Source organism: Colobus angolensis, unplaced genomic scaffold (genome assembly GCF_000951035.1).
Source record: "Colobus angolensis palliatus isolate OR3802 unplaced genomic scaffold, Cang.pa_1.0 Scaffold160, whole genome shotgun sequence".
Classification (NCBI taxonomy): domain Eukaryota; kingdom Metazoa; phylum Chordata; class Mammalia; order Primates; family Cercopithecidae; genus Colobus; species Colobus angolensis.
The window spans coordinates 8,134,919-8,160,735 of record NW_012114711.1 but is presented as its reverse complement, the minus strand read 5'-3'; the positions used below and the strand labels follow the sequence as shown (position 1 = coordinate 8,160,735).

At 44.5% G+C, this 25,817-nt stretch overlaps 1 protein-coding gene and 1 long non-coding RNA gene across 2 annotated transcripts in view; one reads left to right on the top strand and one right to left on the bottom strand.

The window, feature by feature from the left end:
- The window catches only part of LOC105508381, a 43,499-nt gene extending 17,869 nt beyond the window's left edge, over positions 1 to 25,630 (top strand). The window contains exons 2-3 of the long non-coding RNA XR_001001256.1: positions 9,085 to 9,156; positions 25,495 to 25,630. This is a non-coding gene — a long non-coding RNA (uncharacterized LOC105508381). The remainder of the gene's footprint in view (positions 1 to 9,084; positions 9,157 to 25,494) is intronic.
- Positions 1 to 25,817, bottom strand: part of ITPR1 (inositol 1,4,5-trisphosphate receptor, type 1) — a 355,819-nt gene that overhangs the window by 7,794 nt on the left and 322,208 nt on the right. The window contains exons 57-60 of the mRNA XM_011937251.1: positions 25,364 to 25,503; positions 24,708 to 24,873; positions 21,691 to 21,851; positions 3,189 to 3,350 (exon numbers count right to left, since the gene is read on the bottom strand). Coding sequence (XP_011792641.1) covers positions 3,189 to 3,350; positions 21,691 to 21,851; positions 24,708 to 24,873; positions 25,364 to 25,503 — 629 coding nt within the window. The remainder of the gene's footprint in view (positions 1 to 3,188; positions 3,351 to 21,690; positions 21,852 to 24,707; positions 24,874 to 25,363; positions 25,504 to 25,817) is intronic.

Here is a 25,817-nt window from a genome sequence, read left to right as displayed (position 1 = left end):
GACCTTAAGTCAAGTTGGTTAGCCCCTCTGATTCTCCAGCCTGGGCAACAGAACGAGACTCCATCTCAAAAAAATAAAAATAAATAAAAGTTAAAAAAAAAAAAAAAAACAAAAAAAGCAGCTATGCTGAATTTTTCCTGTAATTCTGAGTACATTAAAACTTAAGTAGATCCATCCTGGTAAAAGCACTTGAGAATGTACTACTGGCTTCTCATGCTTCTTTTTTAACTTATAATATCTTCTAAGAAAAAAAAAAAACAGTTCAATTTCAAATTCATTCACAGGGGAAGGGCTTTCTGAAGAGTGGTTCCAACTGCCAACTTCAAAATAAAAAATGCATAAAAGGCTGGAATCAAGCAGTTTAAACCATACTGGTTTTGATGTCACTTAATGAACCTTAGTCCATATGTAATCAAATTTTACATATTTTGTTTAAACTAAAACTTTGGCTTAACCAAAATAATCTTATCTTGGAATTTAGAAATGCCAAGTCTCTACTATGCTCAGTTGTATAAAATGACAATGAATGTATCCTCCATACCATTTAAGTATATGATGCGACTTGACTTCTGAAACTTTAAGCTTTTTTTTAAAAAAGAGCAAGAATGTAAACAGTCAATCAACCATGAAAGGCAAACAGTACAGAGGCATAACAAAGCAAATGAAAACACCCCCCACCCCCGCCACTGGATGATCAGGAGCTCCCACCCTGGCAATGCCTAAGAACCTTCTGGGCTCCTTTGGTATCCTCATCAAGAAAATAAGGGAACGGGGTGAGATGACATCTGAAGTCTTGGGTACTCTCCTATACCTGTATTCTTTATTTATTTTTTTGACATGGAATTACCCTCTTGTTGCCCAGGCTGGAGTGCAGTGGCGTGATCTCGGCTCACCGCAACGTCTGCCTCCTGGATTCAAGTGATTCTCCTGCCTCAGCCTCCCGAGTAGCTGTGATCACAGGCATAGGCCACCACGTCCAGCTAATTTTGTATTTTTAGTAAAGACTGGGTTTCTCCATGTTGGTCAGGCTGGTCTCGAACTACTGACCTCAGGTGATCAGCCCTCCTTGTCCTCCCAAAATGCTGGGATTACAGGCGTGAGCCACCATGCCCAGCACTATACCTGTATTCTTTAATTCCTCAGCTCAACTCACTCCTCTGACGATGCTCACTGGTTTGTAAAGTGTGCACTGAAGCAGATTCAGAGTCACTCTTTGTGAACAATTCAAAATAACACATTCTTAGCTCTGAAAGGACAGGTAATGTAGGGAGGCAGTGCCTGGTTTACCACCACAGAATGCGCATTAATAGTTTGTTTCAGATACATTTTAAGAAACTCTCTAGTAAATTGGTAACACCTAGTTTCTCAGATCAACTGAAACAAACCCCCAGAGAGCCTCCAAGTGTGACAATGAGAAGCAGAAATGAGTGAGCAAGAATGAACGCCACTTGCATTGGCACGTGAGAGCTAGAATGCCTCACTGTTGCAATTCCAGTACCACGGGTGTGAAACAAAGATCCTCTGTTTCTTTGGAAAATGGCACCAGATTTTATGGAGAAATGAAGTGTTCCTTTATTTAAGTATTAGCTCAGTGTCTGTAAGATTTTTTGGCACCTAATTTAAACATCTGATTTAACTGAGATTCTGGTAGCCACAGTTATCTCAAATGGGAGAAGACGATAACTAAAGCTTGCTGGATGGGGGGTTGGGGGGGGTGCCAGAAGCAGCTGTAGCCACCAATGTCCTCAAGAGTCAGTTTAGTCCTGCAGAACATTTGCCAAATGTTTCACAGTGGGGTTAAAACGCTAATATTAAGCAAAGTAATCTAATTAGATCTTCATTAGTTTTACTTATTTAGGTTATTACTCATTTTATGTTGCTACCAAGCTCAGAGCTATAGACAACCTTCATAAATAAGGCCTTCTTTTCCTACTAGTCTTTTTTACTTGCATATTAATACAGACAAAAGAAAAGAACTTGAGACAAATGGCATCTCAGGGTACAGTCTGGAATAGATTATTAAAAATGCTCTGTAAACTGTCTCCAGTAAGAGCATTCTAGATGCGGTCTTCATTAGTTATGATATCTGTAAGAGTGATAAATCACCCATGGGTGTACCTTGCAACTTACCTCCAGAGCAGACATGGCCCATGCCTATTGCTGTGCAACACTATAATCTTGTCTATGGAGCTGATTAAAGAGCTTTCAGAAACTCACATAAAATGCTGAGCTGGACATGATTATCCCAGTCACTTACAGAAAAGCACTAATAAAACCAATCAGGGTCTGCTTACCACCCAGGGTACAAGTCCTTAACACACAGCTGCAGCCTATCACTAGATAACCACCTGGTGACTGTGGCAGGTTCATTTCAAAGGAGTCAAAAGGGTGGAAGAAGAGTACGCAGGGTTTGGTATAAACATGTCTCCTACAACTTACTTTAAATTGGAAACACCATGCTTCCAATTTAAATTCTGCCCGCAGTACTGCCCGCACCCCGCTTCCTATCCGTAAGATAAGTGCTTTGCTCTTATCCTACGGATAGGAAGTGGGGTGCGGGCAGTATTTCTGTAGATGGTTAAGCCCTGTGAGATCAGGGAGTATGTCTATATTATTCACTGTTTTATCCCCAGCACCTGGCACAATTCCTGTACTATGATAGCCACTCAGTAAGCTGCTGAGAAAGGAATGAAACCAAAAGGGCTTTTCCATGACTATGGTTTAGCCTAGGATGCTGAATTTAAATATCTGGGGGTGAGGATTTGACAAGTCTGAGGGCTAGGAAGCAAAACAAGAAACAGCTTTTAATCTTCCATCAGTACATAAAGTAAAAAGGGTAGAGCTTTATGCATAGTGCTTTTTGGACAGTACTTCACTGAAGTAGTCTGCATTTCCCCCCTTTTTTTTTTTTGGTTTTGTTTTTCATATTAAAACCATGTCCTGAGCAGCACTGAAAGTAGCACCATGGCTTTATCGTGGAAAAGGGTAGTGAAGGGGGTTGGGGTGAGGAGACTGGAGGAGTGAGTGGGTTTGTCCTCTGTTGCCCGGCTCCCTTTTCCATCTAGGTGAAGTGCCTCAACATTGTAACATAAGCACTACTGATTTTTCCTCATCAGATTTGGTGTGGTGATAGTGGGGGTGGGTGGGGATGGCGATAGGGGGTAGGCACTGGGATTTTCTTTCTTTACCTGATCCTTTAATTCTGACAGCTGGCCAGAAAGGTTCGTGACAAGTTTCATGGTGGACTCCAGCTTCTCCTGCAGGTTCCTCAGCTCATTCTGTTCTCCTTCAGAATCACTGCTGACCAATGACATGGCTCTCATCCTGGGGAACCAGTCAAGGTTTCTTTCCTAAAATCCACATTAAAAAAAAAAAAAAGACTGAGTCACTTCTAGAGGTAAAAACAAGAAAGGCCAGCTTACCATGCCATGTTTCCTAGCTCTCATTAGGTTATCTCCTTCTATTGCAGAACTAATGTGCTGTGTATTTTTTTAATTACTCAGTAGCTATCTTTTTAATTGCCTACAATGGAACTCTTAATTCTTAGAGGAAGTCACTTTAAATTTAAATTTAGGGGAAATGTAGGTTCCAAACAAGAGTCCTAATCTCCAAATCTGAATACTGCCACTGCAGCTCTGATCTTTGCAAATTACATGGCTGATGAGTTTGTTTTTTTAAAAAATTGTGGTAAAATATGCATAACATAAAATTTACCATTGTAACCATTTTAAGGATACAGTTTAGTGGCATTAAGTACATTCACACTGCTGTGCAACCATCCCCATCATCTGTTTCCAGAACTATTTTTTTTATCTTCCCCAACTGAAATTCCATCACCATTAAACATTAACCCCATTCCCCCCAGCCCCTGGCAACCACCATTCTATTTTCTGTCTCCTTGAATTTGACGGCTCGAGGGGCCTCATATTATGCTGTGTATTTTAAAATGCATTATACTGGGAAAACCTTTTGCAAGCACTCGAAGTGAAGTGAATTTTAAGGTCCCAAGTGTTCTGTCACTTAACAGATACATGTGCATGTATGCGTTTGCGTGGGTGAGGAGATTATTAAGAGGCTGAAAATGGGGAATAGGCTCCTCCGTCAATGTCCCCGTTTGTGAGCTTATAAAAACCACTCCCCTTGTCTCCTTTTCCTTCCAGCCTGAAATGGTTGATGGGTGCTGGCAACTAGCCTAAGACAGGCCCATTCAGTTTCCTCCCCCGTCCATCTCCATCCTTTTGATGTCTATAGCTTATGCCTGTAAACAGTATTTCTCACTACTGGTTAACAGAATGGGACAACTCCTCCTCCCACCTCACTTCCTTCTGCCCACATATGCCTTTCTCCCAAAGAGCATGCCGCATACATAAGTTCCGTATAGAGAGGCAGGAATGAACAGTAAGAAAAGCTTAGCATGAGACAGGGGGAAGAAAACTGACTCATTCCACATGTCTGGTGTCATTCTCACCTGGACCAGTTTCATCTTCTAAGGATACATTTAATGGTCTTTCTAAAACAAGCCCCCCTCCCACAAACACACACGCTCGGAATGGTGGATAATTGTTGCTCTGTGTACACCATGGGGGTCGGCAACATTTTCTGTGTAAATATTTTCAGCTTTGTGGGCCATCTGGTCTCTGTAACAACTACTCAGCTTCTCTCTTATAACCCCCAAACAACCAGTAAATAAATAAATGGGTATGTCCATGTTCCAGTAAAACTTTATTTACAAATGCGGGCAGCAGGCTGGGTTTGCTCACCTCTGCTGTATACAAGACAAGACATCAATATATTTAAAATAACAAAACTCCATGAGACATGTCTAAATATTACAAATCAAGTGAGATTATTAAACTGTACCTTGACCTAGGGCCATCTAGCAATACAGAAGCCATATAAGAACTATATGAAAAATATCACAAGAAGTCATACCACATTGACAACAAGGTGACATAGAGCGTTTGCTTAAGATATTGGTGGGCAGGCGGGCAGGGTTTGTGAGCTTTATGAAGGCAGGAACCACCTTTGTATACTGACTAGAGCATAGTAGACATTCAGTACTAATACAAGCTTATGGAAGGACAGAATGATATGGAACTCTTTTTCTGCATAGAACCTGATAACAAATGCTTAGGTAGTAAGCCTGAGCTGCTTATCATGACTGCTGGAGGAGAAAAGTGGCAATCTCTACCTTCCTATACCTTGAATAAACACTTCATTCATGTGTCTTAACGTTAGCTTATATTCATCAATTTCCCATCCCAGAGCAATGGGCAAAAGATCATTAAAAAATACTCCATTTCAGAGATGACTAGCTTAGAAACCCAAAGTGCTTTCCCATCTGTAACCAGTTTTCTCCCGTGCAGCTGCAGTGACCTGTCACTGACCGTACTCATCTCTCTTGTGTCAATCCTTCAGACATAGCCACGTCTTCCCACCAAGGACGTAGCCCATGTTCAAGGACTATGCAACTCCGAGGAGGAAGCCTCATTTTCAGAAGAGGGCACACATAGGCGACAGGTCACTGGTGATCACTCACTCCCCCTGGGGCGAGGGGAGGAGGGATGATGTGGGCTAGGCTGCTGAAGCCACAAACCAAAGCACAGCTGCAGAGACATCACTTAGCACAAGGCCCTAGATACTCACGGGTGGCTGCTACATGTTTTTGCAGACTGACCTCAATTGAAGAAAACAAATTCAAGAGAAAAGATCCGAAGTCCCACTTTGGATACGACAATGTTGAGGATACTACAGTGAGCAACACAGACATGGTCACTGCATCCTAGACCCCCTCAAAGGACAAGCAGTTTTGATACCTAAGTATGTGATAGAATTCCTGCCACTGAAGTGCTTACAACTTAGTTAAGGAGAATGACCATCTAGATTTTTTTTTTTTTAATAGGCCAGGCCAGTCCTGGTGGCTGGTGCCCATAATCCCAGTGCTTTGGGAGGCTGAGGTGGGTGGATAGCTTGAGGCCAGAAGTTTGAGACTGGCCTGGGCAACAGAGTGAGACCCCATCTCTATAAAAAATAAAAATAATTAGCTGGGTGTGGTAGTGGGCACCTGTAGTCCTAGCTACTCGGGAAGCTGGGGCAGGAGGATCATTTGAGCCCAGGAGGTCAAAGCTGCAGTGAGTCATAATTGTGCCACTGCACTTCAGCCTGGGTGACAGCAAGACTCTCTCAAAACAAATAAAAAAATAAGGAATAATATAGGCTATGTTGTATCTAGGAGCGGTAGAGAGAGTAGCGTCCAAGTAAGACCCAACAGCCAGTGACTGAGTGGCTAGAATCCTCTTCAAGCAAGGCTTGGCCCTAAAGAAGGTTAGCCCTTGAGCAAGCATGTGGGCATTTCACAGAGGGCACTGGCACAGTGAGGCTCCAGTGTGGCTGGAGCTGGGGATGAGGGCAGACAGGCAGGAGCAGCTCAGACTGTTGAAGACTAGAGGGAAACAGAAGGAAGCAGGAGCTCTGTGAAAGGTCGCCCTGCCTGACCAGACCAGTGGAAAGGACAGAGGATAGACATTCACAGTCCTCACTGCTAGTAGAACTCACCTGTAGCTCACTTATTACTGACATGCAAATGAATGCTAAACTGCCTAAAATGTTAGCGAATCCATCTCAAATCTGGCTTTCAAATCCTTCATATGTTCATTTGCTTAGCAAACCTTCTATAAAAATAGAAAACACAGATTTCCAAACAGAGTCCACATTAATGAGGCCTTCAAAAGACTCCAGAAAACCGATGCAAGAGTCTGCACATAGCTGAAAGTTTAAGGAACAGTTTATCTCCCTTATTCTAATAGTAAGTGACCAAACGACTACAGATTAAAATGAGAATTTCCTTCACCTTCTTTCATGCCATATGTGACTCCTGGCCCTCTAAGCAATGATTGCAGAAGGGTCTTTGAACAAATAGATGCAAAATACACAGACATTCTCCATTCAACTAGCCTTTTCCTGAACTTTTACAATATCTGTGCCCTGCATGGTGTTGAGCACTAAGGATCTAAAGACGAGAAAGACAAGGTCTCTGTTCTCAAGCTGCTTTAGACCAAGAACTGTGGTCACTGGTCAGGTCTCAATGCATAGTTCTCCGCCTCTGTGGAGCTGCACGGAGGCCCTACCTCCAAGTGTGAGTGTCTAAAGAGTGTGTGCTGAAGACACGAATGGGGCCCATCAGCATGCTGAGGGCTGCTCCTGGCATCTGTGCCCCTCACCTCAGTGGTGGTGGAGAGGCACTGATGCCCTGCGTCTTGTGCTGCTACATGGCATACCTGTAATCCTGGGACTCGATGGCCCTACCCAAGGGGTACATAAAGCCATAAAAAGAAATAATGCATCTTTTTAGAATGTAGAATATCCATTTTAACCAATGGTAAATGATTGAAATATTTTTATATTAAACTCAAAAAGTTACCTAGACCAGATAGAAAGGTCAATTTATTTTTTTGAGATGGCGTCTTGGTGTGTTACCCAGGCTGGAGTGCAGTGGCGCCATCTCAGCTCATTGCAATCTCTGCCTACTGGGTTCAAGCTATTCTCCTGCCTCAGCCTCCCAAGTAGCTGGGACTACAGGCATGCACTACAATGCCTGGCTAATTTTTGTATCTTTAGTAGAGATGGGGTTGGCCAGGCTGGTCTTGAACTCCTGACCTCAGGTGATCCAATCACCACCTCCCAAAGTGCTCAATCAAATGTTAAAGATAAAACCCAGCGCTTCAAAGAAGGTCATACTTTCTACAGGCCACATGGGCCATGTGCTCCCATCCTAGGGATAAAGCCTCATTCTCCATTTCATAGGGGGCCTTCAATGCAAAGATAGCAAAAGGATTTTCTGGTCTAGAAATTTATCAATTACCACCACACAGATTCTCCCCCACTGACTCCCTCAATATCTCATAATGAAAAACTGGGCTAGGAGGGATCCTACTGGCAAGCATTCATATCTTTTCTGCACTGAAGTGGGGAGAGCACGAAATTTGAGATCCTAGGTGTTGCCAGTGTTTTAATTAAATCATCATCCTAGGCTATGAAATTCAATCTCAAATTACCAAGGAGTACCTGGTAGTTAAAATTAATTAGCAATTTTAGCCAAACTGTTCTCTCAATTTCCCATTGGTTTTGCATCCTGTGCAGTAGGACAGGCTCTAGTGTGGTAGAAGGTTCCGCACCAACAGGGTCCCCCTCTGCACCGAGAATCTAAATCTCAAAAGTGCAAATGTTTAGACTATAACCCAATTACTGGAACAGGTGCAGAGAGAGAACACCTGAATCCAATTTCTCTCTAGCTAAGACTATCACACAAAACTCTGAGCTTGTTTGAGTGCTGAATTACTCCAATGAAGCCTGTCACCCACGCCTCTCCAGCCAGCCAGAGTCTGAAGGCCTAGAAATGTTTGCAGAATCTTGCCAGTATTATCTATTCAAGATCAAAAACATGTCTCAGTGTCTTGGCTTCTAATGGATTTTTGGAAAAGTCATCTTCAGCTAAGACACTTTGTTGTGAATTATCTCGGGGTGTGTGTGTATATGCAGTCAGGAGGGGAAGGTGGGGAGAGGATTATGGGGTCACTAAGCGTCTGTCGGCCGCATCTGCCACTGGGTCTGACTCTGGCTTCACTCTGCTTTGCTTCACTCACTCCTTGCTGCTGGCATCTCACATACCAATGTCATTAGGCACTGTCTGCCCTGGTCCTCCTACAATCCAGCCAGTGCAGTTCCCGTCACAGCAAGTGCTTCCTCTCTCAGAGCAGACAAACTAACTGAAGCCACAGCCGGAAGCAGGCTGACCACAAGTGCTAAGGTTCTGGTTAGTTCTTTTCTAGGTAAAGTTGGAAAAGTCCCTGCAAAGGCAAACACGAAGTTTTAGACGTGGGGGTGGTACTGACCAACCTCTTGAAATGTCCTTGACTGGAAAGAGGGAGAGAGACAGGGAGAGAGACAGAGAGAGTGAGTGTGTGTGAGTGTGTGTGAGTGTGTGAGAGAGAGAGACAGAGACAGACAGACAGAGGAGGAAGTTGGATTGTATGATGCAAATGCTAATCATTCTGAGAAGTGGGGTATTTTTTTTTTTCTTCCCAGGTTCAAAAGAAGAGGCTGTTCTAAGAAAGACTACCGAGTAATCAATCACCTCCTCAGAGAAAGTCTGCTCAGGTAGAGTATTATGTTTACCACCTAAACAATGGAACATTTTTGCTGAATCTTTTATAGCTAAATCAGAAAATGAGGTGTTGAGGGAGAGGGGGGCTTGAGGGCAAAAGAAAGGGTCATGGGACAGAAGATGGGTCCTAGAAAAATGGTCCTGTTGGATTCTCGGCCCTTGAGAATCCCCTCTGGGAAGATGCGAGGAGGCAAAGATGGTCTTTCCAACTCAAATGGCAGCTTCATTTCTACTGCTCTTACCAGGCAAGAAGACAAACTGGATGTTCCCAGAATGCCTAGGGATGCTCGGGTGATGGAAATGACTAGAAGTGGGTATGAGGTAGGCCTGGAAACCTGAGAGATTTGGCCTCTCCATGTATTTAAACCCTCAGAAAATGTCAGGAGGAGGAGGCTTGAAGATAATATTTATGTCTTCAAAAGCAGGAATATGGGACACTTAACTGACTTAAATCATTTGTCCCTTTTATGAGCTAGGGTGATTATTTTCATTGAAGAGGAAGAAAAAAATCTTTAGAGCTGTTTTTTCTAAGATCACAGCAAAACAAAATGAAACCTAACCCTCCAAAAACAAAAACACAGGATCTGTTGGTTTTGGTGAAAAAATAGTCATCTTTAACTACGTTCACTGGCTCTGAAACACCACTTAATAATATCTATTATAGGCTGGGCATGGTGGCTCATGCCTGTAATCCCAGCTACCCAGGAGGGTGAGGCAGGAGAATCGCTTGAACCCAGGAGGCAGAGCTTGCAGTGAGCTGAGATCGTGCCACTGCACTCCAGCCTGGGCAACAGAGCAAGACTCTGTCTCAAAAAAAAAAAAAAAATCTGTTACACATGTTTTACAAAAATCCTAAAAAATGGCTCCTATCTTTGGACACAGTAAGATCAGAGACAGCCTGAGGCTCAGGGGGAGGGAAGGAGGGAGTGATAAATAGGAGGTGTGCACAGGAATTTTAGAGCAGAAACGATTCTGTATGATACTGTAATGGTGGATAGGTGTCATTTGCATTGGTGAAAACCTACAGAATGCACAACATGAAAAGCTGGCGCCAAAGTAAGCAGCAAATGATGAAGGGGCATTAATAACAAGGTATCCAATATTGTCATATCAAATCTTAACAAACAGGCCACAATAATACAAGACGTTACTAACAGAGGAAACTGGCAGGGAGTCAGGAGGAGAAGGGCATGTATGAGAATTCTGTACTTTCTGCCACATTTTTCTGTAAACCCCAAACTGCTCTAAAAAATAAAGTCTAGTAATTTATCTTATTAAAAAATTGTCCTTTTTTTCTTTTTTTTCTTCTTCTATCTTGTGAGTCTATTAATTTTTTTAAAATGGGATTCCACACCCGGAATTTGTTGGCCAGCACCAGATTCAAGGAATTCAGTTCTCCTTGTCCCAAAAGTATGGTGACTTCAGACAACATGCATATTAATATCCCTGTATTTCACAGGTTCTGTACCTTTCTGCCACAGTCTTGTGACATTAGTGTGTCAGTAGAAAAAACAATGGGCTGTAATAAGAAGAGTTTCAGTTGTGTGTATACAGGATGGTGAATGAGTGTATGAGTCAGCTAGCTCACCAACCTGGTCCATTTTCTTTCTTTCTTTTTTGAAAGAGATCACCTCACCAGCTACCTCACTGGGTTACTGTAAGGATCAGATGGCTGTAAAAATGTCCCACAAACTGGAAAGCATTATGCAAAAGTATTATAAATCACTATGACATCTGCCTAGAGCTGGGATGGAGTCAGCACTGCCATCCAGGTATTGACTCTAGTTTCAGTACTCAGCTCCTGTGTAAAGTTACTTCCTTTCTTTCTTTGGGATAAAAATTTTAGGGATACTGATTTCTCTTCTTACCAACTAAGCCACATGAAGGGTATCCAAACTGCACAAATCAAGGTGTCAGTCTGGTTCTGTTTTTGAGCCACATTATGTAATCTTCAGCTGGACTGGAATGACCAATCAGCCTTCCCAGACTCCATAGTTGTTCTTGGATGATACAGCACAACAAAGATGGGCTCATCCCAGCAGAGAGAACCACACCCGTTTCTGATGAAATCCCTAGGAAGAGCCAGCCACAGAATAATCCTTCCAAGTCATTCTGGGGCCACAGGTGGAGGACTCCCTGGGCACCCACAGGGACCATGATAAACAGGGTGGACACCTGCTGGGTCCTGGGCACCTAGGCTGCCAGGTTGAGGAAACCAGAGGTCACAGGAGGAGAAAAAGGTGGGGCCGGCCACCCATGCTGGACAAGGGCAGGCCGAGCCCATTTGAGACTCTGAATAAAGAACAATCGGGCTCACTCACCCTTCTCCCCACATCAGCGTCCAAGCTGGCTTATGACATCTTGCTTAGGCAACTTCCCTGCACTTTCAATTAGCTAAGAAATATGCCAGAACATTCCCAGTGGCCATGTATGAGGATTTTTAGCAATTTTCGTAGTTTTCTTCTATTCTTTTCTGGATTCCATTAGTATTCAACTTTGATCTGTTACCGCTTTTATACAACAATACATTGTGTTTAAGCCTACTGAAACATCTTTCCAAAGTTCTATGCTGTTGTTTCAGGAAAGATACATTTATCTTTGAAAACACACACACACACACACACACCCTCCCTCACCAATAAGCTGCTTCAACACAACCACATTCCATCTCAGCTTTATCATCTGATGGGCTTTTTATATTGGTAAGCTCTGAGCTGAAATGGTTTTACTCAAGGTCAGTCCTGTCTAGACACACTGAGAAAGAAGTGATGGAAGATATTATCCGTCTCACCATCTACAGGACTTCATGAAGAAGTGAGAAGGGTACCAGCACTGTTACCGACTTCAGAGTGGTTTGGAAGAAAGGTGCCACACTGCTAGACCTCTTCAAGGGGAAAGAGATCATCTGCCATGTGGATGTTCTCCAAATTCCTTAATCCTTTCCAAACGCTCCCCTTTTCTAACCAGCCCCTTGTACTCTGATCCCTGACCCAGACCCTAAGGCTCACACCTTCCTGTTTTCGTATTTCACGAACTCCTATCCCCACTCTGAATGTTGCTTATTGGGATCTTAGAGCTACAGAGGGCACAAGAGACCCTTTGATTCAACGTCCTCATTTTATAGGTGGTAAACCTGAGGCCCTGAAGAGGATTTGTAAAAGGTGGAAACTCAGTCTAGTTCACCTTGTATATATCTTTGACATACAAATGACTATCCCTAAATACTAACATCTTTTCCTCATTCTCACATTTCTTAGAGACATGACAGTAGGCTTCACTAAAGATGTAGGTTTTAAAGGACTCTGAATCTATATACCCGATCTAGACAGTCATATTCAGAACATTTTCCAGGTGAGAGCAGTTTTGTAAGTGCATTTTTATGGCGACACACTTCTCAGTATGATACTCTAGTCCAGCTCTACCAGACACAGTCAATATTTAGAATACACAGGAAATAAAGGAGTTGAAGCAGGGGAGTTAGAAATGTAGTTAGGATGTCTGGAAGTAAAGGGCAAGTGGGGCAGCACAGTGGCAGTGCAGTCGGGGAAGGAGCAGGAGGGTGGGTCAGGGTATGGGCGGGGGGAGAAAATGCACTTTTGGAGATGATCAGATCTGCCAAGTTGGGGAAAATGTGCACGTATGCAGGTATTTCATGTGTGTAATATGCACATACAAACTCATACATCCCTGGACCAACTAGCCAATGGGGAGAATTGGTTTCATGCACGGTGAAGCCAGTCTTCAGTGGCTGATGGAACAATGTCTATGCATAACCCTCAGGTCCTGCACAGTCTCACGGACTAGACTCTTGGGTATACCTGACTCACGCCCCCTGCTGTCCCTTAGCACACAAGCTCCTTCAGGGAGGATCATGGCTCTGCTCAACTCACTGTTACAAACAGCACCTGGCACACCCTCCACAAAGGTCAGAATGTAGGAAATTCGGAGGAGAGCACTGGGAGGTCACTGCAGAACCGGGACCCAAATGCCAAGTGCTTCACAATGAAAGGAAAGTGCCTGTGAAGTGCTCCGTGGAAGAAGGGGTGATTTCATCCCCTCTAGACTAAAGGGCAGAATGTGTTCTAAGGCTGGGTGGGGAAACTTAAGCTGAGCAACTGCTTTGTGCAGCTGCCACTGACACGAACCCAAATTCGAGTGCACAGGGTGGGGTAAGAGAGGCCTGGCTGGTGGGGTAAGAGAGGCCTGGCTGGTTGGGCGGCGAGTCCAATGACGCTGACACACTGTTTCCAGCCACCAGGAAGCCAGTGCCAAATCCCTCTTCACTCCTCCCTGCTCCGATATTCTTGACTCTGCCGTGGTGCCAGCTAACTTCAGGGGGCATTCTGGGAATCGTATTTGGCAGGCAGCACAGGCTGGATCTTCACCTATGGTTAACGGCTTTCAGAGTCCAGGTGACAGTTTAACCAGCGCTCGTGGCCTCCCAGGTTAGGCCACAAGGAAAGCTGCTGCTCGGCACTACCAATGCTGAAATATCAATATTCTAGGAACATACCCAGGCACTCCCTTCCTCCCAGCATACTCACTGGAATTCAGAATAAAGGCCCAAACCCATCGGCGTGCATCTGCGTGAAGCAGAGGGCGTCCACTGCGCTTTATCAACAGCCAGGACCTGCCTGCTTCGTGCACAGAGGAGATGCACACGCAGGCAGAAAGGTCAGGGCAGGGTGAAGTGCACGCCCTGCTGGACTCGCCCTTCCTCTCTCCTGCACCTAAGTGTTGTCTGGCAGGGACTCCAACTTCTGATTTCCTTAAACTGAGATGCCCCATGATGGCTGTGTGAATTTTTATGCTCATTTCTTGGCTCCGGTCACTGCTGCCACCGTCTTCCCCCCTCCCCAACTTAGGTCCTTCCTCTTATCTAATTATGATCTACAGGTAACTCTACTCCCACCAGCCCCTGCACTTGGTTCTTTGCATTGCCTCTGGCTGGAAGCTGTTGTCCCCAACTTCAGAAAGTGTCTGCAGATTTCACAGGCTCTCTCTTGGGTCAAGAAAGGTGTAAGACTTCAGCCAGTTCCCCTTTTAAACAGAAGGTAGTGACACGCAGGTATTCAGTTTCCATTCTGATCTTTTACCCTTGTTAAAGAGTTACTCTCTGTGTTTGCTTCCTGTGTCATCTTATCAAATATAGATAAACACAAGGGCCAGATGTCCTACTGCTTTTGAATCTTCTCAAAACGTTTCCTCATAGATGTTTGGTAGCACTGAATTAGCTAATAGAACTTATTTGCTTGGAAATGTTACCCAGGAGGTGCTGTCAGGCAAAAAGGCTCTTTTGCATGTTGCTTTTTTGAAGCAAATTACCCGCAGCTTTCAGGAAAGCATTTTCCAGGAATGTGGGCTCCTGGACTCTCCCCTCCTATGCAAAAGCACCCCACCACCTTCTGAGAACATCCCACTTGCTGCCACTTGAGACTACTTTTGATCTGGAAAATTGATCCTTTGCTTCTGGATCCTATATAGCTAGTTTCTGAAGAGGTCAGGTGAACTAACCCATAATGGAACAAACTGGAAAATCTCCAGTGGAATGTTGAGGGCGAGGAAGAGGGAGCAGGAGAGGCAGAGAGAGAAAGTAGAGAGGTGTCTACCCCCACTGTGAGAAAAAGTCAGCACCAGGCTTAAAGGATGATGGACCAGACATTCTCATGTGTAATTATTAGGGAGTTAAACTCATTCAGATGAGTCACCTGGGTGTGGAAGCTCCAGTCTGGCTGTGGTTCTAGTGAATCGTCCTCCTCCTTTTACTTAGACATCTCCTGAATCTGGCCACCAAAGGCCGTATCATTCCCTGTTTCAAGCTAAGGTGAGGGTAGTGAAGTTTCTCATATTTCAGCAGGTCAAAATTAACATATATTTCAGATACATCCTTTGCAAGGGCTGCACTTGATACCCTTTCCTGAACTCCCCGCCTTCTCAGCAAGCCCTAGAGTGTTGAGCTGGTTGTCTGAGCAGTGGTTGCTGGTGAGAGTCACAGCAGCTCTGAGAGTCACACCCCATCTAACTCCTGTCTTACTGATTTATGCATTAGCCAGTCAGTGTCCCGAGGAGATCCTCTTTCCCACTCTTCTCTCCACCCGCAAAGGGGCCTTTACTGTATCTTGCCTCTTTTAAAGGAGGCTAATTCAGTATCACTTGGGGTTGGGGCTGGGGGATAAGCCAGTCCAAGTCTAAGATGCGCCAGTCCAAACCAGAGACCGCCAGCCAACCAATGGCTGCAGGTTGACAGGAGCGCTGTGTGCATGCGCACAGAGGTAACCACATCTGTAACCACATGTGGATATGTGGGTCAGGACCACCTGAGGGTGGGTTCTGGTTCGGCAGCTCTGGATTTCAGTCTTGGCTCTAGCACTTTCCAGCGCCGTGATCCTGCAAAAGTTGCTCAACCTTCCTGAGCTTTAGGTTCCCATCTGTAAAATGTTCATCGTGCCACCTACTATGCTGTGATGAGGATTAAGTGAGATCATGCATGGATAGTGTTTATGTCATGCATACTGATTATACATGACCTATTCATTACTATCCAATCTGCCCTTCCCGGGGTAAAGCAGAGCCCAGCACAGACTGCTCCTCCAGAAACGGCAGCCCTGGTGCATTCCAGAACTCTCTGGCTATCATGGGGAGGCAGGTTCTCCCCCAATATTTCACTGTCCATATTAGTCAATGAATATGCTATCCTAGAGAAGTAGCCAGAGCAGTCCAAGGTATCAGGACATTCTGAAATGTGGACGAACAATATTCTATTGGATCAGTCTGTCTTTATATGCAATTCACTCAAAAACATACCTCTGAAAATGTAAGAGTTATGTTAACAGGGCAGAATTCCAAGATATAGAAATGAAATCTATAATTAGCAGAAGACATGTCTTATATTTTTTCATTTGTACAAATGTATGGGGTATATGTGAAATTGTGTTACATGTATATAGTGCCTAGTGATCGAGTCAAGGTATCTAGGGCGTCCATCACCCAAGCACCACACATTCTTGTTAATTATAGTCATTGTACTGTGCTATCAAACATATTCCTTCTACCTAACTGGATGTTCGTACCCTTTAACCCATTTCTCTTCATCCTCTCCCTTTTCCCCTGTCTCACTCTTCCCAGTTTCTGCTATCTAGCTTTCCACTCACCACGTGATCAATTTTGGTTTTTTTAGCCTCTACATGTAAATGAGAACATTCAGTATTTGTCTTTTTGTGCATGGCTTATTTCACTTCAGATAATGGCCTCCAGATCCATCCATGTTGCTGCAAATGACAGGATTTCATTCCTTTTTTATGGCCAAATAGTATTCCATTGTGTCTATACACCACATTTTCTTCATTCATTTGTTGATGGGCACTCATGTTAATTCCGTATCGTTACAATTGTGTACTTAAGTTACTGTTTGGTCTTCTTTACCAACCTTCCTTCTTAATGCTGCTCAAATTTCTAATTTTCAAGAATAATTTAGTCTTCTGCATTTGACTGTACTAGAAAAATAGGCTGCTGTTTCTTTGCTGGGAATCAAATATTTGGTCTTTTACCTGCAACATGCCCAGGGTGCAGTATCTAAATTCTCTCAGGCAAAGTGCTCATAATGAATTCACCACTTACTTCGATTAAATAGCTCCAATAGCATGGCCTTTCAAATCATCATCTATAGACTAACACAGATTCTCAGTTTAGTTCGCACTAGAGCAAAGCCAAACAGTGCTAAAATCATTCAAAAAAGGGTGTGCAGCATATAAATTACTGTGAAAACTTAAATGTAGATCAAGGTTAATAAAAATTTGCTTATTAAAAAAGGCTATCACCAAAACTATGATGGCACCAAATTCAAGTTCCTGCAGGGAAAGGAAATTTTTTTCCCTCTTCCCTTGATTTTGCCAAGGGCTATGTCAGGTCAACTCAGTCACATTTCTCTGAAAGCACAGGCTTGTCTGGGGCCCAAGTCAATGAATATGAAATTGCATCTCGGGAACTGAGTGGCACTGTGAGATACAGTGGAGGAGGGTTCACTTCCCCTGGTCATTTGAGTACTCGACAGCATCGCCTTCCATCAGGTGCTTGACTTGAAGGACAAATCTACCAGCGAACCATGAATGATTTCATGATTAATCTAAGGTTTGCCTTGAATACACAGAACTCGGGGTCCACTCCCCAAATCACTGAAAGCCCTACTTCTGGGCAGTAAAAGCAAGTAGAGGAAACCACTAAAGACATGGATGGAATTCACAAGTATCTGTACCCTATTCAACAAAGAACGCTAACGTCAACCATGCCCTGCCTCAACTTTTAAGCACGCGTCCAGATTTAAAGTTCAAGAGAGAGGAAGACATAGGGATTTTCCAGGGGAGGAGGCTCTTGAGAGTCAAGATGCCTACTCTGACTTTTCTTAGTGACAGCATGCCCACAGCCAAGGAGTCTTGCAGAGTCTTGGAACCATAGGAAACGATGCTTCTGTCAGCTCTGCTGTCAGCCCCGCAGCCCCTGCTTCCTGGCTGGCTGTGCTCTGGGCCTGTTGCTCAGTTGTTCTTTCGCCCGCTCCCTCCCTCCATGCGTGCCTCCCATCTGCCAGGTCTCATTTATCTCATGTCTACCACCCAACGGATGTGTGAGGTGGTATGAACCGCGATGTATAGACAGGAAACCCAGGTCAGCAAAGTCCCATGACTTGCCCAGGGTCACGCGGTGCGGGAAGGCACAGAGCAGAAACTCTCACCTTGGATCTGCTGCCTCCACTTCTTGGGTAGTGAGGACTTCATGGTAGGCATCAGCCTGGCCCCAGCTTTGAGGGGGATACTCCCATCTCCAGTGAAAGGAGAGAGGGTAAGACCAAAAGGGGAGAGGAAATATACTATCTATTATGTTTAAACAAGATTAACTTGTGGGTGAACAGCTGGTTGCAGAGTTCTCAACTTAAGACAGAGCTTCTTTGCATGTTCCCTCTTTCCCTCCCTCCAGAGATATGAGAAACACACTGTTTCTATCTACAGCGAGAAGAGGTCCTGTCACCTTGTCTGCAGGCCAGTTCCAGCAGGAATTAGGAAAGGTGAAATATCTGATCTAGACAGGCTGTTGTGTTTTCACATGGCTGAGCAGCCACCAATGGAGGGAATGTGCCCTTGGGATATGGGTCTAGCAGGGAGGGTCAGGGCTCTGCACACAGACACCTCTTTCATTCATGACTCGTCAAATGTCATTCTTTCCAAGTCAGCCTTGGTTTCCAAGAACCCTTCTCAATACAGTGCCCCAGGTAAATTCTATGACCCAGTGTGGGTTGAGATGAAAACCCATTTGCCATCTCTGAGGCTGCTGTCTGCAAGGAGCTGCTCTCAGGGCAGCTGGGCTCCTCCCTGCCTGAGTGGCATCTGAGGGCTTTTCCATTGGTTCTCTTGGGTTGCCTTTTGGCAGCTGTCACTCCACAAGTCTCCAGGAGTCTCTGGGATCTTCATCCATGGGCTAAAGGAGAGCTGCAGAAGAATCCAACATCCCAGCCTTCTGCAATTAGGCAAGAGGTATTTTTCCTGAGGACCACATACCCTAAAAGAGCCTGTCTCAACGACATAAGGTAAGCAAGAGGGCAGTGAGCCCTCCAACCTGCTTTTCCTTCCATCTCTGCCAGTGCCCATCAGCTGTTCCTTCTCTGTCCTCCACGCTAGAGTAGCTACAGCCTCCTGGGGTTGGCTCATTCAAGAGATCACCTAATTTTCCCTCCCAGCAGCAGTGGGTAGGATGCCCCTGCTCAAGGGGGAGGCTTGTGGGGGCCTCGTCTCAGCTGTGGCTGCCTCCACAGGGTGTGACTAATCAGGGCCCGCAGGTGGTCTTGTAGCCTCTGCACCGCAGCTCTGAGGTCCCATGGGGCCCCAGCCCCCACCCACGCCAAATGACTCAGCTGAGCACCCCAGCTGCTACCCTGATGGGGCTAATGCTCCCTTAGGAGTCCCCAGCAGGGATTCCTGTGGTTTCAAGACCAAACACCAGAGCAGATAGCGCAGGCAAGAGGGCACCGCCGTTTAGCTGGTAGATCTGATGCTTCTCTGAGCTACCACTTAGCACACAGAACATCTGGTTCTGCAACAACTTTAACATTCAGAGAAGAATTCTTTGATACTGTAGATTTTTAGGTTTTCTGACAAGATGTCTCATATAATCAAAGAATGATGTAGATGGGGAAAGCACACCAAACGCCCAAGTTCTCAGAGTGTTGCCGTGCAGCGGGCTCTGACCGGGCTGGGTGGGTGGCGGGCTACAGGTCACTCTGGCTCTTAATCCTCATCAAGTGACTGCTCACAAGACGCCTTTAAGTCTCCACGATTGAGACAGAAGCCCAAAAGTGTGCCAGAGTTTTCTGTGACCAGAAAGTAAGGTGATTAACAGAAAACTTTAAAACTGGCCTCTGGAAGATTTAAAGATAGGACCCGCTCAAACACTTCAGAGACAAGAGAACAAAGTGAAGGGTGAGAAGGAACATAAGTCAAGGGTGAACAGTACAGGCCTCCTCTAGACATTAAGACTTTGAATGCAAATGAAGGTCATGATCTGTGCATGTGGACAGATCTCTGTCAGTATAAATGCTGATTGAGTAGGGTTTAATTTGCCAGTGTTGACAATTGGAGGAAAAGGAAGGAATTGAGGACTTTTCAGTTAATGTGTCCTGACCCTGGAAACCTCACCTGTGGAAATCCACACTGGCACCCATCAGAATCCCTAATCTGCTTAAAAATAGGAGTCTGCCCAGAATCACCAGCATCCTCCCAGTTTCCTACCAACAACATGATTATGGAATGCGATTTCTACAGTCAGCCAAGCCTGGTTTGAATTCTGGCTCAGTTCCTTCTGAGCTGTTCCTAGGAAGTCGCTTAACCCCCAGCCTGGCTTTTATCTGTAAAAGGGATGAGCCATCATCCGCATTCTGCAACTTGTGTCTTTTTCTCCCCACTCTGTGCTGATTTTTTTTCTCCTTTCTTTCTGCTAATCTATGACCCTAGTGTCTTCATCCTCTCTTTTAAAACCTTTTTCAAAAGTTATGCCATGAACCTCCATCTATCTCTCCCCACCCCAGAAGTCCCTTCCTCCAGGTTCCCCATGGAGGGTAACTTTAACAACCAAATACAATACTAGAGGTGAGAGGACTTTACAAACCAAAGAGGGCCAAATGTATGTAAAGGATTAGCAATATTTCTCCTCATCATTCACACAACCCCTCTGAGAGTAAGTAAGCATCTTAAGTAAGCATCTGTTTTGTCTCTGCTGTGAGGCTCTTACTACTTAAAGGGTGATTCCCGGACCAGCAGCTTCGGCATCTCCTGGAAGGTTGTTGGAAATGCAGAATATCTCAAGTCCTGGAAGTGACTGCTGAGTCAGAATTTGAATTTTAACAAGCTCCACAGATGATTCACATGTACATTAAAATTTAGGAAGCACAGAATTCAATTCTAAGGACCTCAAAGGTACAGACGGCACAGTATCTCCAGAAAGCCCTCCAAAGCCTAGGAGAGGCCTCTGTGCCTCTGTAATTGGGGTATTCAGCAAATACAACCACGTAACCGCTGCCCTGCTGGCAATAAAACTGAAAGCCTGGCTGCCTCTAGGCCTGTCAATGATGATACTTTTCTGAACAGACCTGACTTCCAGTATCTTTACATAAAAAGCTTGAAAATTACATCTACATAAAAAGCAGGCTTCTTGAGCATAAGTCATTATCAGGCCGAGCGCTCAAGTCCTTGGTAACTGGAAGGAGAGTTGGCCCCTTCTCCTCAGAGGGAGCCAGCGTGAATCACAGACTCCCTCGATTTCACAGTTCATGCTTCTCACTCCACTCTCCACCCCTGAACATTTTAATGGTGTTGGAAAAGCACAGGTCTGAAAGGACAGCTGGCCCGGGACACCCACAGTGCACGTTTGGTATCTCGGCAAAACCTGCCTGAGAAGTACTCTCTAACAGCCTGAAGCAGCTTCTCCCCTTCCTGGGACATAGTATCCACACTTCGCATCAGCGAGAAGATTAATTTGGAACTCAAATTCCTCCATCATATGATCACTTCTTAATGATCAGTAGAGTGTCTCCCAGAAAGTCAAGGCTGAGGGCAAACACAAACCAGGCTAATCACTTTGCCTCTAAGACACCTCTCAGAGAGTAGATGTTATTTAAAAAGAAGGGAGAACAAAGCATTATCAAGAAAAGAGGCAGATTAACATAGCGACAGGAAATCGGGCTATGGAGTTTGATCCAGATTAAAATCCCAGCCCCAGCTCCACGGTCACGTGCTAATCACACCGAGGCTCGACATTTCCCCCATGAACATAGGCTGATACCACCTGTCTGGTGGTTCTCAGGATCACTCAAGAGAACACACGAAGTTCACAGAGCACAGCGCCCCATCCGTGAGAAGGGCTCAGGCAACATCGGATGTTATTTTTCTGTTGTGCAGCTCCCCCATGGGCTGCTGGGGCATTGCTCAGAGCTGAGAAGCCAGGCCAGTAGGCCCACCACCTTGCTCCCGGGAGGCCTTTCCACTCACCTTGATCATTTCTGCCACATAACTCTCGGGCCCAGTATATTCGGTGGAGTCCTTTACTTTCACCAGGACGATGAAGCACAGATAGTGCCACATGTTGTGTTCTTCCTTGATGTGTTCTTCAAAGGTAACAGTCTTGTTGTCAAACTTGTCTCTTTCCAAGCCTAAAAATGAGACAAAAAGCCCCCAGCCCCAACTGAGCAGTCTTGGTAAAAGAGAAAATCAGTAACAGAATTGTCAGTAGAAAGGGGGCTGTGGTTTCACTCCTATCTTTATAAAGAGTCGGATTCTGTTGGCCTTATAAGTGCATTCATGTTTACATTATGGCAGGAAAACACAGGCTGTGAGTCAGACAGACTTGGGTTTGAATCCCACCTCTGCCACTTAGCAGTTGCTGCTTCATCTCCACATGCCTTAGTGGCCTTGTCAGTGAATGGGACGACCACCGTCTAGGTTCCAGGAGTGTTAAGGGGTAAAATGAGAATGTGTGTGACACACTCACACATTGCAGACAACCAGGGAGTGTGAAGTCCCTTCACCCAGGTAAATGCCAAAATGCAGGTATGTTAAGGGCTTTTGAGGAAGCAGAATAAGGACAACAAGAACTTTAAACAAATTTTGAACTCTAGGTGGTAGGTTTATAATTTGAAGAGGCCTGGGTGGGCAATTCTAGTCTCTATGTATTCTAGGATTGATCAAATAAATATATTGAGGATAATGGGAGCCGGATTCCTCACTGCCTGAGAAAAGAATGCAAATGGAGAAAGGGAGAAAGGATAAACCCTGTAATGCTGAAATGGAATTAAAGGTATCAGTATGAATTCATCGTTTTTCATACATATAGACACAGATGTGTGCAGATACATGTGCTGTGTACACATACACACATATGCAGATGCATACACCTCTCCTCTAGATCTGTACCGTAATAAGCCCTGAGAGCAGCAGCACACCAACAGGAATGAGCACACTCAGTCCCCAGATCTTGGCTTCTAAATACCTTTCTCCGATAAAAAGAACCAGGGCTCTTTGGAGAAATGGCTGATTCCAGGGATCGGTCAGGAAATGTATGAGGTGAGCCTAAGCCTGGAATATGTAATGATGCCAAAAAAGTCAGAGAGTACATAGAAAATGATGATAATATGACTAAACCCAGAAGCCAGCTGGAAAGGGCTCTCACTGGCCACATCTGAAGCAATTTGAACATCAAAATAAATAATGATAGTGAAAGATTATAGCCCATTGAATAAAATAAAAATCCGTAAGTCCATGTTGTTACAAATACAAACACAGAAATATACATACATACGTCGGGAGAAGAAAAAATTCTTTCTTACAATAAAAAGCCAATAAAGAAATGTAGGAGTAATAATAAAAATTATCACTGGGCAACCATCATCATAATAGAGCCAGTCAAACATCATCAATGAATGCTAAAGCTAAGGGGTGAAAGTTTAAGGAATAGCAGGATATTTACACAGTGTCTCTCCAAAAAAGTAACTTTATGGAGTTACTGGAGAAACCTGGCAATTAGCACATTAACCAAATGATCAAAGTTAGTATCACGGCTGGATGCAGTGGCTCATGCCTGTAATCTTAGCACTTTGGGAGGCCAAAACAGGTGGACTGTTTGAGCTCAGGAGTTCGAGACCAGCCTGGGCAACACCGTGAAATCCCATCTCTACTCAAATACAAAAAATCAGCCAGTTGTGGTGGCAGGCACCTGTAATCCTAGCTACTCAGGTGGCTGAGGCATGAGAACTGCTTGAACCCCAGGAGGCAGAGGTTACAATGAGCCGAGATACCAGTTAGGAGATGAACTGGCATTACATGCCTCCTGATATGATGCAATGAAAAGAACACCACAGCATGTCTTTGATATTCCTGTGGAAAACGTATACCCTCAATCTTACCATGAGCAAACATCAGACAAACTCAGATCAAGGGACGTTATACAAAATGATTGACCTATATGCTTCAACAGTGTCCGTGGAGGCTAATGAGGCATGGTGACTGCAGCCCCACAGGAGGTGGGATTTGCAAAGGACATTATTGGAATGAAGGACGAAATTTGAATAAGGTCTGTAGATGAAATAACAGTATTGGATTGGTTTTAATTTCCTAATTTTGATAATTATACTGTAGATACACAAGAGAATGTTCTTGTTTTTAGGAAATGTGTACTAAAATATTTAGGGATAAGAAAGCATCACTGTCAGCCACTCACATTAGACAATGTGTGTGTGTGTGTGTGAATAAAGCAAATGAGATGAAATATTAATATTTGGGGATTCTGGGTCAAGAGCATATAGAAATTCTTTGGCTAGTCATGTCTTTTCTGTAACTCTGAAATTATGCCAAAGCAAAAAGCTTAAAAAGGTTTTAAAGGGGGCAAAAAGCAAAGAATTTAAGTCTTTAATTGGAAAATGATCTGTTTTTTTTAAGCATACATACCACTAGGAAATTTATATATTTAGTAGCCATATGATGAATAATCTCGAAATGATTACTCAGCAACCCAGATTCCTCCATGATTAGTTTACATTTACAAATGTTTTCCTGTAGTTATACTGAAAATGATTTCTTTGGTGCCCATGTACCTCTTTTATGTAGCAGTTCACTACTTCTCCTCCCCTGCCTACAGTGTGCCAGGGTCTAGCTAGGAATTTTACATATGCTGTCTCTCCTAATTCTCACAATAATGCAGAGAAGGACATGTTATTATACCCATTTTACAGATGAAGAAAGGAGGATTTAAGATGTTAAATGACTAAATGATGGTTACATAGTTAGTAAGTGGTAGCAGTTCAGTCAGACCCAGGTCTGTAAATACTTCCCAGCAGAATAAAGGCCAAGTAGAGCCTCACTCACTGCAGAGGGTAGAAGAGTCAAGAGGACGCAGCCGGTGCCCCCTCCTGAATAACTGGGCACGCACCCGCCCATCACACCCTCGCAGTCTCCACATGCCTCTGCCACGCTGGGCCTTCACACCCTTGCTGCAGCTGGCCAGCAACACTCACCACAGATAAAGCACGTGGTCTTCAAGATCTCTTCCTTCTTCTGCTTCTCACTCCTCAGGTCAGCAAAAGTGTCAATGATAACCCCAAAAATCAGGTTAAGAACAATGATGATAACCATGAAGAAGAACAAGAGGTCATAAATCACTCTAGCAGCAAACAGGGGTTCCTGGAAAAGAGAGGTGTCTGAATCAGTCTGGGTCCCTTGTGACCCTTTGGTCTGCATAGCCTGGGACACAGCTCAAGTGAGACCTCATCTACTGGGGTAGAAATTAAATTGGGTATTAAACTTTTAAATTCAAAATTGCATCTCTTTTCAAATCCCCTGTCTCAATTGTGATTTCTCCAAGTGTGGTGTGACACAGCCAGGAGGGATATTTGACGTGCGTCCAGGTGGATCAGGCCTAACCCTGATGGAAACGGTCCCTAAATCTACTGAACAGAGAGCCAGAGCTAACCCTTTCCACGCAGCTGATTTTGCGGCACCACTTCACATGATAGAGAGGAAAGAAGCCTGATGAGCTAGTTCCGCAGCTGCTCAGCCCTACTCCCAGCTCTTCCTCTGCGTCTTCAGTTTACACTCAACACCACTGCATGGTGCTCCCACCAACCACCCCACCCGCCGCCTTTGCCCTTCCTTCCCCTTGGGATTAATTTACCTCTTTGGACGGCTTCCTGAGCACATCTCCTACTCCACCCCCGCTCCGCAGCCCGTGACTCAGTACAGTGACAATGCACATCAGCAGCGTCTCACATGTGTGCTCTTTATCCTGTTCCGTTTCTTCTGCAGGCACCAGCTCTGTGAACATGGCAAGTAATAACAGACAGAAAATGTGAGGAGAAAGAAGAGACCGGGATTTTGAAATTCTGTTTCCTGAATGCCATCTTACCAGGCACATGAAAGAATAAAATTAAGGAATCGAGCCAAGTACTTTCTTTCAAAAGCTAAAGTCGTCTGGGGCAACTCTGTTTTCATCGCTAACCCCTGCTAATTTCTCCAGCTATGGTAGTATTGCTCTCCCTCTATGGGATCTAAAACATGCCCTGTCCTTTTCAGGTTTTAAACCCCAGACCCAGCTGCAAACAGTCTTTTCATGTTAGATGAGTTGCTTC